This window comes from Erythranthe guttata, chromosome 2 (assembly GCF_056151865.1).
Source record: "Erythranthe guttata isolate IM_541 chromosome 2, IM_541, whole genome shotgun sequence".
Classification (NCBI taxonomy): Eukaryota; Viridiplantae; Streptophyta; class Magnoliopsida; order Lamiales; family Phrymaceae; genus Erythranthe; species Erythranthe guttata.
The window spans coordinates 14,093,530-14,114,056 of NC_142534.1; the positions used below are offsets into that span (position 1 = coordinate 14,093,530).

At 36.1% G+C, this 20,527-nt stretch overlaps 2 protein-coding genes across 3 annotated transcripts; one reads left to right on the forward strand and one right to left on the reverse strand.

Annotated features, from left to right (window-relative positions):
- The first annotated feature begins 6,661 nt into the window (after nucleotides 1-6,661).
- Nucleotides 6,662-14,004, forward strand: TOPII (topoisomerase II). Its single transcript, XM_012994223.2, has 19 exons — nucleotides 6,662-7,472; nucleotides 7,689-7,981; nucleotides 8,068-8,134; nucleotides 8,283-8,562; nucleotides 8,664-8,863; nucleotides 8,980-9,189; nucleotides 9,317-9,430; nucleotides 9,504-9,617; nucleotides 9,746-9,910; nucleotides 10,017-10,358; nucleotides 10,471-10,604; nucleotides 10,691-11,048; nucleotides 11,120-11,306; nucleotides 11,391-11,440; nucleotides 11,537-11,968; nucleotides 12,057-12,234; nucleotides 12,318-12,388; nucleotides 12,496-12,595; nucleotides 13,183-14,004. The coding sequence occupies exons 1-19, from the start codon at nucleotides 6,885-6,887 to the stop codon at nucleotides 13,806-13,808; spliced, it is 4,509 nt and encodes a 1,502-aa protein (XP_012849677.2). The 5' UTR covers nucleotides 6,662-6,884; the 3' UTR covers nucleotides 13,809-14,004.
- Nucleotides 14,005-15,288: 1,284 nt separating this feature from the next.
- On the reverse strand, nucleotides 15,289-20,485 carry TTA2 (fibronectin type III domain protein (DUF1423)). 2 transcript variants are annotated; one of them, XM_088812074.1, is made up of 3 exons: nucleotides 20,096-20,485; nucleotides 17,066-19,942; nucleotides 15,289-16,197 (listed from the first exon to the last, which is right to left on the reverse strand). In XM_088812074.1, the coding sequence occupies exons 2-3, from the start codon at nucleotides 19,932-19,934 to the stop codon at nucleotides 15,617-15,619; spliced, it is 3,450 nt and encodes a 1,149-aa protein (XP_088668200.1). In that variant the 5' UTR covers nucleotides 19,935-19,942; nucleotides 20,096-20,485; the 3' UTR covers nucleotides 15,289-15,616. The 2 variants fall into 2 exon arrangements, with proteins under 2 accessions (XP_088668200.1, XP_088668204.1); XM_088812078.1 differs by having other exon boundaries at nucleotides 20,152-20,434.
- Between the last annotated feature and the right edge of the window lie 42 nt (nucleotides 20,486-20,527).

A 20,527-nucleotide genomic window follows, 5' to 3' on the forward strand; every position in this document is an offset into this window, starting at 1 on the left:
TCAATTCATTTTGATATTTTGCTATATATATTCATGATAATCCCACATCCATAATTTTTTTTTTGCCATATTTATTAATTTAACTTTATATTTTTTATGTAATATGGTTGTATATTTATCTTATCTCAATTAATGTTGAAGTTTAACGAATATTTTTCTTTATCACCCATAATAGGCCTCAGTAAATTTACTGTAAATCAATGATGCCATTAAATCTTAAGAGTTTATCAGGAGCAATTTTACTTTTATTAATAAGATAAGAACCAAATATTTTTCTCAACAATTAAATAATTTTTCCATCAAATTAATATTAAGTAAAAATGACAATTTTGGTGGGAAAAGATAAGTAAAATTGGGGCGAAAAAGTCTGGATACTAAACGGATTTATTAAACTTGATTATATTAAATATAGTATAACAATAAAATTAATTAATCAAATAAATGACAATTATAATTTCTAACTATCAAATGAGTGGTAAGAACCAAATGTTTTTCTAAAAAAATAAATAATTTTCCCATCAAATTAATATTAAGTAAAATGACAATTTTAGTGGGAAAATGTTATTTTTATTAATAAAATAAGAACCAAATGTTTATCTAAACAATTAAATAATTTTTCCATCAAATTAATATTAAGTAAAATGATAATTTTAGTAAGAAAATATATGTAGATTTGTGGCCATCAAGTCTAGACTGACTTATTATACTTTATTATAATAAATATAATAAAACAATAAAATTAGTTAATTAAATAAATGACAATTATAATTTATAGCGGGAGCAACCTTACTTTTATTAATAAGATACGTGGTTAGTGGATGTATTAACCTTGATTTTATTATATTAAATTAAATTAAATAAATAAAAAGAATTATTATAAAGAACAAAAAAAATATAAAAAAAGGAATTAAATTGTGATAAAGAACACAAACAATATATATATATATATATATATAAAAAGGAATTAATCTAATACTTTGGAAGAATCAAACAAAGAAAGAGGAATTGTACATTAATCCGGAAAAAAATATTAAAAAAAAGGAATTGTATTCTGATAAAGAACACAAAAAAATGTTAAAAAAATATTGAATCTAAATTATTCGACGAATGGAGATGATATCTAGCGCAGTGGAACGATCTCTGCCCCTATTGTTTTTAGAATTGAGAAAAATAAAAAACCAAACAAACCTCCGGAAAACTCCAGATATATAAACATTAACACATTCATCATATCCCGTTTCGACAAATCACATAAAATTGAGAAAAAACTGATGAAATTTATTGGATCGAATTAAATCCAGAAAATTTGAGATTGAAGAGATTCAAAATATTTATGCATAGTTAGATTTAGGGAGAAAAATATGAGAAAAGAAGTAGGAGAGGCGGGTAGGATTTTAGAGAGATGTATATTTGGGGTAGAAATCTGGAGAAAGAGAACTTGACTTGAAGATGGATACATAGATTCGGTGTGAAGAAAAGATGTGGATAATTCGGAGTATGAAGATGAAGTGGAGTGGGTGGACCACAAATCGCCGTGGGATTAGTTATGTGTGGCTGGATTTGCGCATATTTTGGCGGCGTTGGTTGGGGTTGGCCGGATCCGGTGCTGGTGGTGGAATAAGAATGGTGGGTTGCCAAATTTGGGAAAGAAGAAATTGTGAAATAATGAAAGGGGGAAACAAAATTTTACACAAAAATGAAGAATATGGATATAGATGCTAGATTTGTAAAGAAGTAAAGGAAAAAAAAAAAAGAGGGAGGGGGAGGGGTGGGGGTGGGGGTGGGGGGGGAGAGAATCGGGTAGGAGATGAAGTGGAGAGGAGAGAGATGAAAAGTGGAAGTCATGGGAAGAAGAGGTAAAACAATAAACAACGAAAAAATATTAAACACATTAAAGCTTAGAACTAATTAAATGAAAATTGTAATAATAAAATAATAAAAGTAAAAAATAATTAAATGACAAAAAATAAAAGTAAAAAAATAATTAAATAACAAATATAGCCATAAAATGAGCGGGAAAAAAACCCTAGGGTTTCACCAGAACAACCTTACTTTTATTAATAAGATATATATATTTATTTATTTATTTAGCCGCCCTCTATTTTATTATTTTTCTTTCCTATTTTCTAATTTGTTAAATAAAGGGTCCTACATTTTTTTTACGAGGCAGCATTTAGCCCACCTAAATTCCGAATTAATGCAAAACAAAACCCCTTCAAAAAATTGTTTTCCCTTTTTTTCTTTTTCTGTTTTATAATTTTGTCAAAAAAAAATCCTAAATTTTTTAAACTTCAATTAAAGATCCCTAATCGAATCAATTCTTGATTAACCAAGTTGGTACACAATGTTTAAAGTTCGATATAAAAATTAAATAAGTTTGAACAAGAAGAATGTATTCATCATGGCTCGATTTATTTACACCTCTAATTGGTTGTTGTGGTCGTCACACTTATATCATCCTCCAAATACGCCATTATCAAATTAAAAGAAACATTTAAAAGAAATTAATTTTGGAAAAACGAAATGTAAGGAAATTTTTAATGCACGTGCAGCATTCCAATAGAAAATGAAACGGCAACAGAAAAGTCACGTGGTGGAGCAAGAGATGACAGATGTCTTCATACTATAAATATTCTACATACATCACGTGAAATTGTTCCAATATATAGTGTATACAAAACATTGATCAATAATTAATGTGATATAGTAATTATGGTATAATATAATTTGAATTTAATGAAATACTATGTTACGAGTAGATAAAAGTAATTTATTTAATTATTCAATTAAAAGAAATATATGTGATATACTGATATAATTATACTATAATCAGGGGCGGAACCAGGATTAGAAAGTAGGGGGGCTAACTAAAATTTCGGGGTTCGGGGCAGCGCCCCGAAAAAAAATTTAGGTTCACAAGACATTGTAAAAATAGGTTTATACTGCGAAAAAAATTACGACACATATCTATAATATGATATATATCTATAATTTATATGAAATTATGGAGAATAAACAAAAAATTAAGGGTTAAAAAACATATTTACAAAATCTTTGGGGGGTCAAAAGTAATATTCAAAAAATATTAGGTCAAAAAAACTAAAAAAAAAAAATAAAAATTCTTGGGGGGTCAACTGCCCCCCCTGCCCCTTCATGGTACCGCCATTGACTATAATATCTTCAATTTAATAAACAATCTCCATGTATTATAGTATATTTTAGTGAAACTTCTTTTCTTCTAAATTATAAGCAGGTCTCTTATTTTTATTAGTGGAGCGCTAATACATTCAGGCCTCGTTTGCTTACCTATATCGGCTTACATTGGATTATGTGTGATTGGATTAATATTCCAATAACTAATTAATTATTTAGTCAGTAAGATGTTTGATTCGTTTAACTAAATTTTGTATTAAATTTGTTAAATTATGGTATTTAATGTGAATTGTCTAAAAAGTATTTTAATTAAAAAAATTAAGATATTGTTTTAAGGATAAAATTGTATTTTCCTCTTTTAATCACTCCTACAAAATTAATCGCAGGGGAAGAGGTGCTACTAATTTAACCAAATAATAGCACTTAATTGCGGGCTTTGACTGCAGTAACGGGCTTGACTAAATACGAATCTTATCAATCAAACATCTTACTAACCCTTGTATTTAGTTAATAGAGGTTAATAGCACTAAGCAAGATATGCACTTTTAGAGGGTGTTTGGCTAAGCTTATAAGATGTTAAAAGAACCTTATAAGATGTTTTAGAGCTTATAAGTTCTTTTAAAGTGTTCGGTAATTTCTTTAAAAAAAATCTTATTTAAAAAAAAAAAATAAGTTCTTAGAGAGCAAATAAGATCTTTAAAAAAAATACATCTACCCCCATCTTTTTATTTAAGATTTTATAACGAGTAATAGGAAATAAGTTCATTATCTAAACACTCTAAAATTAGAGAGTGTTTGGCTAAGCTTATTTTAAACAACTGATAAGATATTTTAAGAGCTGATAAGCCGTTACGTCTTATTTTTAGGATCAATTTTTTAGAGTTTTTGGATAATTAGTTTATTTCCTATTTTTACTCATTATAAGATCTTAAATAAAAAAATTGGGGGTAAAAATATTTTTTTTAAAAAAATCTTATTTGCTCTCCAACAGCGTATTTAAAAAAAATTAAGATCTTTTTAAAAAAAATTATCAAACACTTTGGAGGAGCTTATAGCTCTAAAATATCTTATAAGCTCCTTTTAACATCTTATAAGCTTAGTCAAACACCCTCTTAATCCTAAGTATGATGTAATAAGTTATCAACTCTTAAAACATCTTATTAGACGTAAGAACTTATCAAATGTTTAAAATAAGTTTTAGCCAAACATCCTCTTAGTGTTGAGTATACTACGTTGCTTAGTGGGAGTAGGGTCACTGCATAGGTTGGCTATTGAATGCGCTGAAAATCTTGATCTGTTACACAAACTGACTTAAAAAATTTTCCAAAATATGAACGTTTATATTTTACATAAGATTTTATTGGACAAAGTTGATATGATTCTTACATTTATTTGTCATCATCATATTTATTTACATCAATTAAGATGACTAGCAACTGATTAAGACAAAAAATTGCCGACTTTACGTTTCTCTTTCATTAAAGAAAATTATTGAACTAAGCATATGTGCTTTCATTACAGCTCATCATTAACTCAAGCAAGCAAAACTTAAAGTAGAGTCTTTTTCATCCTCTCACCAACTTTCGAAACCATATCTTATTCGCACACGCTTGTGATATCTATAGAGTTTGAAAAGAGTTGCAAGTATTGTATTTGAATATTGAGTACGGACTTTCATCAAGTTAGTTAGTTGAATAAGTAAAATACGAAATATGATATGGGACCAAAAGAAATCACAAATTTATGTCATGAAACCAAATACTGGATTTTCTGAAGAAAAAAATATTGTTGATCAACCTTCATCGAACAAATCAAATAAAATTTAAGAAGCTCGTAAGAGTGACTTAATTGATGGAGTAAGATAATACATAGTATAATAATCCGAGCTTAAATCATTTTGCCAATGCTTTCTACATCAAGCTTGGTCAAATACAATTTTTACTAGTCTTAACTTCACATATTAACACAAAGTATAATAAAATATTTTACTAGTCTTAACTTATTTGGTATAATTATGTGGCATGTAGTAAAATAGTATCAACATTCATTAATGCGTATTACATACTTATCATGTTTGTTTTTGTGAAATTATATATAAATAAGATTGTAAAATATACAATTTTCATCCCTTAAGTTTGAACCAATTTCACATTTAGTTCTCCATGTTCACAAAAAACACATTTGATCCCTCATGTTTCAAAAATTCAACAATTTTAGTCACTTCCGTCAATATTCTGTTAAAACTAACGGAATCAAACATGTGCCCATCACTACCGTAATTAACGAACTAAGGGTAAATTAACGAAATGACCAAAAGTGTCAAATTATTGAAACGTGAGAGACCAAATGTGATTTTTGTGAACATGGCGGACCAATAATAAAATCGTTGCAACTCTGAGGGGTAAAAATTGTAAATATCCCCAATAAGATTTGTTTATAGTCGGTGTCAAAATGAGCTATTAGTAGGGGTGGGCATTCGGGTCGGGTCGGGTTATTCGGGTTATTCGGGTTTTTTGCAAAAAAAAAATTACCCGAACCCGACCCGAAATAACCGGGTACCCGGCAACCGGGTACCCGGTTATCTCGGGTCGGGTTCGGGTCGGGTTCGGGTTTTGCTATTTTCCTCTTTTTTTTTTTTTTTTTTTTTTTTTTAAATAAACAATAACTAAATTTACTTAAGATATATATATATATATATATATATATATATATATATATATATATATATATATATATATATATATAGACATATACATAGTAACATATACTGTCACTGATATGTATATATACATATACTGATATACATACATATATATATATATATATATATATATATATATATATATATATATATATCTTTATATATATTAAAAAAAAAAAAAAAAAAAAATAAAAAAAAATTCAACCGGGTACCCGATCGGGTACCCGGGTAGGATTTCTAATACCCGGACCCGACCCGGTTTGGGAGCACCGGGTACCCGAACCCGGGAAAAACCCGGTTACGTAAAAAATTACCCGACCCGGTCGGGTAATACCCGACCGGGTCGGGTTATAACCGAATAACCCGACCCGAATGCCCACCCCTAGCTATTAGCACATACCCCTGTGTTATTTTTAATTGCCGAAAAACCCCTTGTATTAAAAATATCAGCAAGAAGCCCTCTATGTTGTGTTTTCAAAGCACACCGGTCCTTATTTAGAAATTTATTGTCGACCTATGTTAAATGACAAAATTACCCTCACAGAAGAAATATGAAAACAATAACATAAAAGGACACAAAAAGAATTTCAGAGGTTATTTTTGACTTTTCAAGTAACACACTTCTATTCACACAATCCACGCTTGCATTAGTGATTACACTAGAAGTTGTTGGGAGTTTTTTTGCATTAAATATTTTTCACAGGGAGTTCTTGCTAATTTTTTTAACACAAGAGGTGTTTTAGCAATTATAGATTACACATGGGTTATTTTTGTAAAAAAAGCCCGTGTCAGAAATGGGAAAGCTCTAGATATTGGACCAAATCCAAAAGTTTCTTAAAACGGGTCGGATCCAAAATGGTAACCCGTAACCCGTATTGAATTGAAAGATTCAAATTTCAAATTTCAAAAGTGGTAGCCGTTTGTCCGCCATTTTTATAACCCTCCCCCAATTCTCCACACCTCCAATTTTTCATTCAAACCCTCGAAAAAGACACTCTCTCCGTGTCACTTTCAGAAACCCTAGTTCGCCATGGCCGGAGCGAAGAAACCTCCATTGACAACCAGCAACAATGCCAACATCCCGCCATCTGAAACCACCGCCGCCGCCGCCGCCGGCGGTGGCAAAAAAACCATCGAACAAACCTACCAGAAAAAGACTCAGCTCGAGCACATCCTCCTCCGCCCAGACACCTACATCGGATCCATTGAAAAGCACACGCAGACCTTGTGGATCTACGAGAACGAAAACATGGTTCAGAAATCAATCACCTATGTTCCCGGCCTGTACAAAATCTTCGACGAGATCCTCGTCAATGCGGCCGACAACAAGCAGCGGGACCCGAGAATGGACTCCGTGAAGGTGACGATTGATGTTGAATCGAACTACATCAGTGTGTACAACAATGGCGATGGTGTTCCTGTTGAGATTCATCAAGAGGAAGGGGTTTATGTGCCGGAATTGATTTTCGGGCATTTGTTGACGAGTAGTAATTATGATGATAACGAGAAGAAGACGACTGGTGGGAGAAATGGTTACGGGGCGAAGCTAACGAATATATTCTCGACTGAGTTTGTGATCGAGACTGCCGATGGAAAGAGGCTGAAGAAGTACAAGCAGGTATGTAATGTAACTGGAGTTTTTATTGTGGTTTTGTCTGCTGTTTTCAAGGGGTTTTGTTGTGTTTAAATAATTTCAAGATGAATTACTGTTTATTTTTTTTTTCTTATTGTCTGTGAATTATCACTCTCTGCAGTTTGTGATTAACTTTTTTAATGCTTTCAAATGCTGGGATTCTGTCTGGTAACACATCTAACATGTTCTTGTACTATGAAGGTTTTCTCCAACAACATGGGTACGAAATCTGAGCCTGTTATATCGAAATGCAAATCGGGTGAGAATTGGACTAAGATCACCTTCAAGCCAGATTTGACAAAATTTAGCATGAGTTGTTTGGAAGAGGATGTTGTTGCCTTGATGAAGAAGCGTGTGATTGATATTGCGGGATGCCTTGGAAAGACAGTCAAGGTGGAATTGAACGGTCAACAATTTCATTTCAAATCGTTTTCCAATTATTGCGACCTTTACCTAAAATCTGCATCACTTGCCAGCTCAGAACCACTCCCAAGGTTTTAGCCTAATTCAGATACTTGATGTTTTTTGCACTTAGTTGGTTATACCAATTCCGACACTGATTTTGTGAATTTGGTGGCAGATTTGAAGAGGAAGTGCATGATAGGTGGCAGGTTTGCGTGAGTCGAAGTGAAGGACAGTTTCAGCAGGCAAGGACTACTAGATGATTTGTTTGGTTTTTATCTGTCTTTATTGAAGTTAATATGTATATTCATTAATTGTCAATTGGAAAACAAAGCAAATCAGGACTACATGAAGAACCATAAATGACTAATGTACTTGTTGGCTTGAACACAGGTCAGCTTTGTGAATGGAATTGCAACAATCAAGGGTGGGACTCATGTCGACTATGTTACGAATAAGATAACAAGCCATCTTGTTGCTGTCATAAAAAACAAGAACAAGAAGAACAAGAAATTTGACCTTAAACCTCATACCGTGAAGAATCACTTGTGGGTTTTTGTCAATGCTCTAATTGACAACCCGGCTTTTGATTCACAAACCAAAGAGACTCTGACACTCCGCGCAGGGAGTTTTGGTTCTTCATGGGATTTCTCGTCGAAGTTCCTAGACAAAGGTTTGTGGTGCTCATCCACGTGGCCATTATTTAATTCATCAGGCTAATGGCTTTATATTTTTCAAATGAAAGTTGTAACTCCCTCGTTTCATTACTTGCAGTGTCCAAGTCCGACATTATGAAAAATATTGAGGAATGGGCAGAATTCAAACAAAAGAAAGACCTAAAGAAAACCGATGGAGCAAAAGACAGGAGGATCTATGGATTAACCAAGCTAGCTGATGCGAATGAGGCTGGAGGGAAGAACTCTGAGAAATGTACCTTGATTTTGACAGAAGGAGACTCGGCCAAGGCACTTGCAGTAAGTTATTAAGCATAAGTCATAGTTGTACATGCAGCCTTTGCTATACTGTTTTAGAGAATTAAATGCTCAAATATAAATTTTGTTTACGTGTCGAATGCATTTTTCCTCTGTAGATTGCTGGAATTTCAGTTGTTGGGCGAGATCACTATGGTGTGTTCCCTCTTAGAGGAAAATTGCTCAATGTCAGGGAAGCAAGTCATACTCAACTAATGCAGAACGTTGAGATTCAGCATATCAAGCAAATTTTAGGACTCCAGCATGGTAAACAGTATGATAGTGTCAAATCACTCAGATACGGACACTTGATGATAATGACTGATCAGGTGAATTGCTGTTCTATATCTATGTAGTCTTTCTGTCTTACATTTTCATTTTACTGAATATTGATAAGTAGACTATGTTCTTTTGGCCTGTTAAACTGAAATTAGACTTCTTTCATGTCATTTGCAGGATCATGATGGTTCGCATATCAAGGGTCTCCTAATTAATTTCATACATTCCTTCTGGCCGTCATTGCTCAAAGTTCCTTCTTTTATGTTGGAGTTCATAACTCCTATTGTGAAGGTACTGAAAGGCAAATATCTTAGATTACTGCTTATAATTCCCTTTTCACTAAATTTGTTATCTGATTTTGTAGGCTACAAATAAATATGGGAAAAACAAAATATCCTTCTATACAATGCCTCAGTATGAAGCATGGAAAGAAAGTATAGGATCAGATGCAAAAAACTGGACGATTAAGTACTATAAGGTTTTTGTCTGCTCAGTTCAATATTTCTTCTATATTCCCTCTACTTTTGCTGTTCAGAGCTGATGATAAAATCAGTTATAGCACTTGCATTGGCTTATAGATTCATTTGCTGTCTTATATCCTTGTAGGGGCTGGGAACAAGCACAGATAAGGAAGGGAAGGAGTACTTTGAAGATCTTGGTAAACACAAAAAGGATTTTGTTTGGGTAGATGAGCAAGATGGGGACGCCATAGAACTTGCTTTTAGTAAGAAGAAGATCGAAGCAAGAAAGAGTTGGCTCCGCCAGTTTGAGGTAGGAAGCTGGATGAACCATATAGTTTTTCGTAATGAGAATCAAGTTACGGTTACTTGCAACATTCTTATGAAGGAAAATAGTAATAAATCTTCCTGTTTTGCAGCCTGGCACTTACCTTGACGATCGAGATTCACACATCAAGTATCGTGACTTTGTCCATAAGGAACTTATACTGTTTTCAATAGCAGATCTTCAGAGATCAATTCCATCAATGGTTGATGGGCTGAAACCTGGTCAAAGAAAGATACTTTACTGTTCCTTCAAGAGGAACTTTGTCAAGGAAGCAAAAGTCGCCCAGTTCTCTGGTTACGTATCCGAACATTCCGCTTACCATCATGGGGAACAGAGTCTTGCTAGTACTATAATTGGTATGGCACAAGATTATGTAGGCAGCAACAACATAAATCTTCTTTTGCCAAATGGTCAGTTTGGTACTCGAGGCCAGGTGACAAACAATAGGATACTGTTTCTTAAGTTATCCCTTTCTAATGTGTTCTTATTTTTTAAAAGAACTTCGGTTGAACTAAACAGTATGATGTATGGAATTGTGTTCTCAGGGTGGGAAAGATCATGCCAGTGCTAGGTATGTTTACACACAGCTGTCTCCAGTTACACGGTTTTTGTTTCCAAAGGCAGATGACATTCTGCTCGACTATTTAAATGAAGATGGGCAGATGATTGAACCTACTTGGTGAGTTCTGTTAGTTTTGTATAAATATTTGTGAAAGGTAAAATTGTCAACAGATAATTTGGAGCTAATGTCATTTGTCACTATAGGTATGTGCCAATCATTCCTACAGTTTTAGTAAATGGAAGTGAAGGAATAGGCACAGGATGGAGTTCCTTTGTACCAAATTATAACCCTCTCGACATTATAGCTAATGTGAGGCATTTGCTGAATGGTGAGCCAATGGAAGCTATGCATCCATGGTATAAAGGATTTAAAGGAACAATTGAGAAAACAGCAACGAAGGAAGCTGGGTTCAGCTACACTGTCACTGGAATCATAGAGGAAGTGGATGAAACAACACTAACAATAACAGAGCTTCCAATTAGAAGATGGACTCAAGATTATAAGGAATTTTTGGAGTCTATTTCTGCTGAGAATGACAAGAGCAAAGATCCATTTATTGAGGTATCTTTCTGTTCAATTTGAATATTTTTTGCAGGGGGAGATGGAAATCTAATAGAAATGATATTTTACAGGGCTGCCGTGATAACAGTGGTGGAGAAATTATACATTTCGCGGTTTATTTGTCCGAGACAAATCTTCTGGTAGCCAAGCAAGAGGGACTGCTGAAGAAATTTAAGTTAACTACGACTATGAGCACTAGTAACATGCATCTGTTTGACTCCAAAGGCGTAATTAAGAAATATGACAGCCCTGAACAAAGTAAGTGACAACAGCATCAAGAGAATTTATTTCACATTATTGAGCATGGCTTTTAATTCACTAATTCTATTTTCTCATCTGCAGTTCTTGAGGAGTTCTTTTACATAAGGCTTGAGTTCTACGAAAAGAGAAAGGTACATTATTTTCTCTCTTATTGTTGGTTGGGGACGAGAGGCTGGTGTTAGATTCAGCTTGCAATATATCACTAACAAATGAATTTCTCCTTGCAGAAAGCTTTGTTGGCCAATCTTGAGTTAGATATGCTAAAATGTGATAACAAGTACAGATTCATTAGAGGCGTTGTTGAAGGTACAATTGTTGTTAGCAACAGGAAAAAGGCTGATTTGTTCCTTGAGCTGAAGACAAAGGGTTTCACCCCTTTCCCGAAAAAGAAAAATACTCCCGAAGTTGCTGTTGCTGGCGCAACTGATGACACAGAAGAAACCGAAGAGAACACTGAAGTGGAAATTGCAAAAGGAGTTTCTGCAAGTGATTATGACTACTTGCTGTCTCTGGCAATTGGTACCTTAACTGCTGAAAAGTTGCAAGAGTTGCGCGATGAGAGGGAAAGGTTGACGCAAGAAGTTGAAGACCTGAAAAAATCGACAGTGAAGTCTTTGTGGACAAAAGATTTGGATGCTCTGGAGACCAAAATAATCGAGGTGAGATCTAATAGACATTCATGTAGTACTTTTTTTTTTTTTTTCTGGCAAACATAGACTTTACCTAAATAAGCATATTTTTTTTCAGGATCTGAAGAACAGTGAGAAAAAATGGGAGGAGGATAGACAAAGGATACAAGGTGGTGAGACAAAGATATCTAGACCACTTGCGAAAAATCCGCGGAAGAATACCAAGAAAGCTACGACCAAAAAGGAATCTACTGCAGAGCAAATGGAAGTATCAGATAATACTGTAACTGAAACAGGTTGGTTTACATCAGTGTAAAAACTTCATGCTTTTAAAGAGAAATTAGTATTTAAGACTAACGTGCGAATTCTTTCCTTTTAGATAAAGTTGCTGAAATCAAGAAACCTAGAGGCAAGGCAGCTGCTGCTAAAAAGAAAGCTCCAGCGGCAAAGGTATGTAATTCTTGGTTAAAATTGCTGTATATGTGTTAACATATAGCACACTATCACGTAGAAAACCACAACTCCTTAAGACATTGCTTTGTCATATATTATGGCAGGTTGCTGCAGAGGCTGACGAAGACGATGACGATGGGGTAGCTGAGCTAAGACAAAGAATTGCAGCTTACAATTTCGACTCTTCTCCTGATCGTGCAGAAGGTAAACTCAAAGACATAATCTGTTAAATTGTGCGTATTTTGGATCTCATAGTAAAATTTTATAGTGTCTGGTCGATTATGGGGATATCTAAAACTTAACGCGACAGAGGTAATAATAACAAATAAGATTCAAAGACTATTCAAAAAAATAGTTCCATCTCATCTAAATTCATTTTTTCTTACTTCACATTTCTTTATTAAACGGGAAGTTATTTCTTGTCTTGTAACTACATTATTATCCTCATAATTTATTAATTACATGCACATATGAAAGTAGATACATGTAGGCCCTTTTTTTTTGACCAAAGAAAGTTGATGTTTATATTCGGCATGAGTATTATTGGCGTGTCATGCTTTAAAATTTTGAATGTAACATGTATTTGCATCCTGATGTACCCCGCAGTCTGTGTCTAATTCATACGTTATATTTAACTACTTTTATACATTTTGGTTCAAAGAACTAATTTCAAGTAAGAGAACTCATTTACGACGACATTACACTGAAAGTTTTCTGTCGATGTAGAGAGTTTGTCTCAAATTTCTAGGAAGTAACTTCTCTTAAAATACCGGTGATTCATTTTCGTACAGATATGGAAACAGAGTTGCCCCAGGTGCAAACGAAGAAAAAAGAACCAACCAAAAGGGCTGCTCCTCGAAAGAAGCAAGTGTCAATTGTTTCAGATGATGAAGAAGACGATGATATCGAAATAATCGATGATGACGATTTCGAGCCCGAAGACAAGAAAAAGAAGGGAGGAAGAAAACCAGCCAATCCAAAAGCAGCAGCAGCAAAACCACCTGCTGGAGCAAAGAAAAGAGGACCAGCCAGCAAACAATCTCAGCTTGTAGGTCAGAAACTCATCACCGAAGTTCTCAAACCCGCTGCTGCAGCAGATGATTCCCCTGAAAAGAAGGTTAGGAGAATGAGGGCGTCGCCTTTTAACAAGAAGAGCAGTTCTATTTTGGGACGAGGGGCAATAAACGTGGACGATGATGAGGATAAAGAGATAGGGGAGACTTCGAACGAACAAGAAAGAAGCTCGGTTTCTGATGATGTCAGCAAAGGTGTGGGCCCCGCGGCGAGCAGACCTAAGAGGGTTAATTGTAGGCAGACGAGTTACGTTATAAGTGACGATTCGGAGAGTGAAGCTGATGAGGAGGTTGATGTTGATAGTGATGCAACCGAAGATAGTGAGTTCAACGATGATGAATGAGGGGATTTTACTTTCTTTTAAACTGTGAATTTGGATGTCTGTTGAAAAGTCAGTTAATCACTCACTGCCTTGTAATGAAAACTTCAATGATGTTTTTTTTTCTAACTCTTTCTTGGAATCTCTGCCTGAGTATGTATGACTGTGTTTATGTCAAATGCCTCGGATGTATTGAATGTATTTCATGCACTTTTGCTCATGCATAATTTGTATAGGTTTACTAAAAAAAAAATGTCAAGGGCTCAATCCAGGGTGTAAATAATTGTACAAAATAAGAAAGTATGATTAAAATTTGAAAAGATTAAACATGATGAGGTACAAATGGCTCAATCACAAAATATTAGAGTGAAATAGGAATGCAATGGGTTTAGAGTAGAGAAAGTTCAAATGAGAGGAAGCCCATGCGTTCCGAGAAATCTGTAAAAAGGAGTGTTGGGGAAGGGTTTCCTGGCGTTAGCACTTCAACAGTCAAGTCAGTCAGAATCGTGGAGAAAATGATGATGTGTGTGTAGTGAAAATAAGTGTGTATACTTGTCGCATGGACGAGGTGGTGGGTCCCTGGTTCTATCTATGGTCAGATCATACATGGGTGTGATGTGATTCAACGAGCTATTTTAGTCTACTGAGGGCGAGATGTCTCGTTCCTTGCGACCTCGGTCAATTCAATGGCAAGAGTTCGGTGCTGTGGTCGCTTCTGCTTTACCCGTAAGTGGGTCTTTTCTCAGTCCACGTCATTCGGCAGGCTTTCTGTCCTTGGGTCGAGTGTACTTACATCCATCGTCTATGACTATCCCATGCGGGGCTAGTAGTAGACTTTATCAAGTGTTAGTAAGCCTGAGCGGCCTTTAAACATCATTGTAGTATTGTTATTATTTGAACCCTTAGCGCAATTGAACCCGTATCAAAATATATGAAAAACCTTTGTGCAACTTTAATAAAGATCCTACGTTGTCAAAGTAACCATTGTTGTGGCCATAATCTGTACTTGCAACTTTTATTAACTAAGTTACTCTCATTTAAAAAAAAAATTCCTTAATTGTACCAAATGTTTTATATGAAATGTATGGGATTAAAGTTTCAGGGACATGATTAAGGTGGTGTTTGCAAACGTTTTTTAAAGTGATTATGAGTTTTTTTTGGCTCATAATATGTTTTCAGGTGTTTGCAAAATCAACTTTTGCTTTTGCTTCTCTTAAAATAATCTGCTTTAACCTATCTTTTTAAAAGCACCCCTAAGCCTGTTTTTTCTATTTAAGTTCATTTTCCGGAATATTTGCAAAAGCCCCCAACTTTTAGAAATAAGCACTTAAAATTGACTTAGCTCACAATCACTAACTTCTGCTTTTAAATAATCATTTGCAAACAGCACCTAAAAACATGACAGCATAAAGCAAAGCAAAAAATCAAAACCCAGAAAAATAGGAATTGCAGAATTGCCAACTGCATATACTCTCAACAATCACACAAGAGGGAGCATTAAATATTAAAGGCATAACATAAGTAGATAACATAAACAATAAAGATAGAATACAGAAGTTACATCTTTTCCAAGACAACAAATTGAGTCTACCTTGTTCTATTTGCATGAAAGTAAAAAATTACACTAAATAAAGTTCGATAGCCCATTTCTCCGTTTCGATTCTGTCCGTAACTACAAAAGTTACGGAGATAGTTAAGGGAGGTGGCTACCCTCTGTACACATATTCTAGTCAGCACTAAAAACTGCAGTAAATAGAAAGTAAACCCTACAGGTAGATCAAGAAAAGCTTATTCGAGAGAGCACTCACCGATTAGAAAATCGAGCCTGTCAATCATTTGGTGAGGTTCCTTCTAGTAGCTTCCATCTTCAACAGAAGGTCCTTTATATCTGTTTCCATCCTCATTTTCATATTGAAATACTCCTGGTACGATCGTTCGAGAGTTTGCAGCTCTTCGACTTTTTGCTTTCGCATTTCCTCAGCTTCAGCCAAACGGAGCTTTGTGATTCGGCTTGTGTATTCTTCTTCGATTCTTTCACTTTTCGTGACTGATATGCGCTTCAGAGCTTCGGACTCCTTTCTTGCATCCTCAGCGCGCGATTGGAACATCTTAGCCTCTGCGTGTTTGATTCTCACAATGCTGTCCAATTCGTCAAAAATGGGTACTTTTTGAGCATTTCTTCGGATATCCATGTTCGCTGTGTATTTATCATTCCGATTGCTATCAAAATCAGGAAATAAGTCAGGAAGTAAACTGCCACATTTTTCCAATTGCTGAGATTTATCTGGATAAGACTTCATCCAGCTGGCTCCTTGGCTGGGACCCGCAATTCCGTTACTGACTTCTTGGTTTTTGGTCGGCAATTCCTTTCTGGATTCATTTGACATGTTCACAGGCCTGTCTGGATTGTTTTCTGTAACCAAAAAAAGGGAAATGAGCAAATTTAACTAGAGCAGAAGATAAAGACAAGTGATGACGAAATCAATTACATAATGCATTAGACGGTTAACTTCCACAATGAAGGATTTTTCCAGACTAATACTGAGAATCATCGTAATTCAACCCAAAGGACACATGAGTCCACACAAATTGAAGACTTTTGAGTCCACAAAAGTATTCTAATTTAGTCAATTTTTAAAGGAATTGCTGTATGTTCTTTATCTACATTGAACTTCAATTACATAAATATAAGAGAAGATTCCGTAAGACACTAGTTTAATACAGATTATCCATTGCTTAGACTTAGCCTTCAAAATTTAGTTCTCATTTTGCAGTTTCTTCCAAAGATAACAATCACATCAAACAGGTAAAATCATTAACTCAATACTATGACATGTCAGATTTTTTTTTCTTAAAGAACCTAACTCAATCAGTTATAGATATTCCATTGAGGCAACCACAAATGCGGCTGATTGTAAGAATTTCACAGCCCGCAACTTAATTCAACATCTAAAAATCAAAAAAGGTGGGCAAAGGAAAATGAGTGTTGCAAAAAAAGTAGCTAGTTGATAGTAACCGCACATTATTTCTCCGTCTCAACATCATCACAGCTTACATGTCAGATATAAGATGCATATACAACACAAAAACCAGCAAAAAGGGAGAAAATATATATATATTTTTTTATTTAAGTCTCCAGCAAAACATGATATCTTTTGATAGCCCAAGTATGAATTTTTTTCTAAAATGTAATTTAAAAAATATTTGAGTAGTATATGATGTCAATGTGCTTATATATGATGAAGTAGTTACAGAACAAATAAAAGATATACCAGTCTTACCAGTGAAAAAATTCATGATATGGCTTTGCACCTCCTGCAGATCTGCTCTATTAGCCAATTTAGACAGCATCCTGACAGCGGTTTCATGCAGCTGTTTCCCTCTTACATCCTTGCTGGCACAAAACAGTTTCCTTACATATTCAAGTTCTCTAAAAAGGTTTTCCGCCTTCCATTCTTTGATAAAGTTCTGGAAAACTTCCTTCACAAAACCGAACATCTCAGACGGATGACTGCATGCAACACAGTAGAACTGCATTTCTGTAGTGCCTTGAGCACCTGTTGCACTACGCCCGTTTCTGATATGAGATTCTCGTAACCCACAATCCGCATGGCACCAATGTAGGCATACATCACACCCAACCCAACTGCACGTGTTAGATGCCATGTCAAACTTCGAGCACACAAGACACATGCACTCCCTGCAAAAATCGCTCCTCTGCGTGCATATTTTGCAGTCACATTCATCCACAGGCAGAAGGCTCCTGCAATTGAGATTCCTACATCTCATATTGAGAAATATCTCCGCCAGATCAGAAGATTGGATGTCGTATTTCTGCATAAGAAAATCTTGAAGCCCTGTTTTCAAAGCCACCAAGATCTCCAATTGAGTACGATTTGCATTCAGTAGCATATCAAGGGTAACGTCGGCCCTATTCTGTAACGCCTTCTGCAAAGCACTCAGCTGCCACTGCTTGCCTGGATTTGAGATGATGTCTCGCACAAACTCTTTCACGCATGCCATGTGTTTTTCGGTCATATCATTGAATTTTCGAGCCATTGTGTTCAGAGGTTCAGAAACTATCATAGTAACTATTGACTCAGCAAAGTCAGCTCCAACCACCAATACTTGATCTTTCCTGTCTGGGCCTTTGCTCCTTCGTAAACTACCACTATCTCTATCTGGCATTAATTGCCTTCTATCTTTGGAGTAATCTTGTCCACTTTCGTAAGAGACAAAACCCTGTGCTCCAGATACATGTTTGCTGAAACCTAATTGTCTTTCAAGTCCAGTTGATATTTTGGAGTTGCCTTGCGATAATTGAGACTGTTGATGCAAGCCATTTTCTCTTGACGTCATTCCTTCATAAGCTGGAGGTTCTTTATTCTTATTCTCATCGAGAGATAAAGCTTTCCAATCGACTCCCTGAAACAACGGCTTACTTCCAACCGATTTCTCGAAATCAAGTGCATTATGAGTCAGGGAACAGCTCGGGTTGTGAGTGAACTGCTGAGAACCAGAAATCGACACCGAAGCTGTAAATCCGTCAGAATTGGTCCGAAACGAGCTAGCAAAAGATTGAAAACTTCTGGCATGGCTAGGAGAACCAGGAGCCTGTCCTCTATTCTGAGAAGCAATAGGCAACAAAACATTGGGCAAGCTAAGGGAAAGCTCAAGCGCCAATTTTTCATCTTTAGGCTTGTGATGAGTTAATTGTTCAACTTTCTCTGGCTTCTTAATCGGATCGGTGGATAAAAATTGGAATCCTCTGGTACTTGGCCCTTCCATTTCAAAGTCTTCACTTGCTGCAAGGTCCTTTGGTTTGTCCTCAACCTCGAAATTAGTGTCTGTGAAGTGAGGAGTATGATGGGGCACAAGAGCAACACTTTTGCCCTTATCCTTTAAATTCCGGGTCGTATTCTCCGTTGATGGCAGTTCACTTCCAGGTGTTATTTCCAAACTTCCAGTCATGACAATGTCATCTGCATTCATTTCAATGCTAATACCCCTGTTTCCACCATCCTCTTGTAAAGATAGTAACTTGCCATCATCACTTGTACTGTCAGCATCCTCCTCCAAACAGCTTTCTCTAGTGGCCTCCACTACCTTATTGTCGCCACCATTTTCCCCGTTTGTACCATTATCATCTTTATTTCCACCTGCCCCTTGAAACAATGTATCCCGACAATCTGGCAAGTCATCATTTTTGTTTGAAACATCTTTGACATCCTCATATACTACTATATCTTCCGCTTCTTGCTCCTCGCAGCTGCCCCCTTTACTCACGTCCTCTTTTTCCACTGACAAGAAATTCTCTTTGTCCGGTGAAACATCGTTTTCAACGCGGTTTTCACTGTCGATCTCCTTTTGAGAAGAGTTCATCCCAACAGAAGCAATATCTTCACCAACTGGCTCAGTCAAAGGTGTATGAGGCTGAGGATCAGGTTCCAGCTCCCCTTCTTCTCGATCACTGCTGGGCCCACCACTCTCCACGGGCGGCATATCTTCGCATTTCTTTCCTTCAACACTCTTCGACCGCTCACTCCCAGAATCCTTAGACCAAGCTGGAGATTTCGCATCTCTAAGTACTTGGGGTGACTTTGACTTCCCAACAACTTCTTTAGATTCAGTTCTATTTCCTCTGCTCCCTTCATTCCCACTCTTCGCCCCGTCATCACCTTCTTTCCCACTTGCGAATCTCCTCCACGAAGAAGCAATACCATCCCTCTTTGGCCTATCCCTCTCTGACCTAAACCCCTTTGGGAAATCTCTCCTCGGTCCAGAAAAGCTCTCGGATCGATGCATCTGACCCATTCCATAACCACCCCTTGGTGAAGAGCTCAGAATCCCTCTCTCATTCACATCTCTATGCCGATCATAGCTCTTCCTCCGGTCGTAATTCTCCAAATCGTAATCCGGTCGTTTTCTAACCACTTTTGAGGTTTCCCTATCATCTTCCAACCGATCGTACCTAGATGTTGATGAAGATACAACCTTTCTCCCACTGTCGGAGGACCTGTAATTAGAACTCCTATGCAGAGACGAAGACGAGCGTTGCGAACTAGGGTCTTCCTCCCTTCTTCCCCAATCTTTCACAGGCGCCTTCTCCCCGTACGACTGGAGATCATCGCTTGACCTCAATCTCTTCATAATCTCCACTTTCAAAATAAATTATCACAAGTATTACAAAACTAAATTACATACAAAACATACTTATTTCCCAGAAACTACTTCAAAATTCAAAAAAAAAAAAAAAAACTGATATAAATCAACAGATCAACCCAAAAATTCAAATCCACCACCAAAATTACCAATTAACTGAGCTGGCAAAATAAAAGGCAAACGAAGAATTCCAAAAAATCTTCACGAACAAAAAGCTAGAAGCAAAAGCTCAATTTTACCAGCTAAAATCACTTTTGCCCTAGTTTCCCCCAAAACCCTCGGTTTCGTCAAATTTGGGGACAAAGGACGAAGATTTAGGTACAACTAAACCAGGATTCAAAGATGGAACCACCGGATGCACGTGCCGGAGATGGTCGCCGGAGAGCACGTGCGGGGGCAGATTGTGTATAGATTATGTATGTATAGGTTGAGTGGGGGGAGAGAAGATTTTGCTTGCTTCTGTTCAGTCAACGGAAAATGTTAAGTATAGTGGGGTTAGGAGAGAGAGAGATGTAGAGAGAGAAAGAATACTTGAATACGCAAAGTGCGCATGTTAGCGGCTTTGGGAAGTGTGGTGTGCG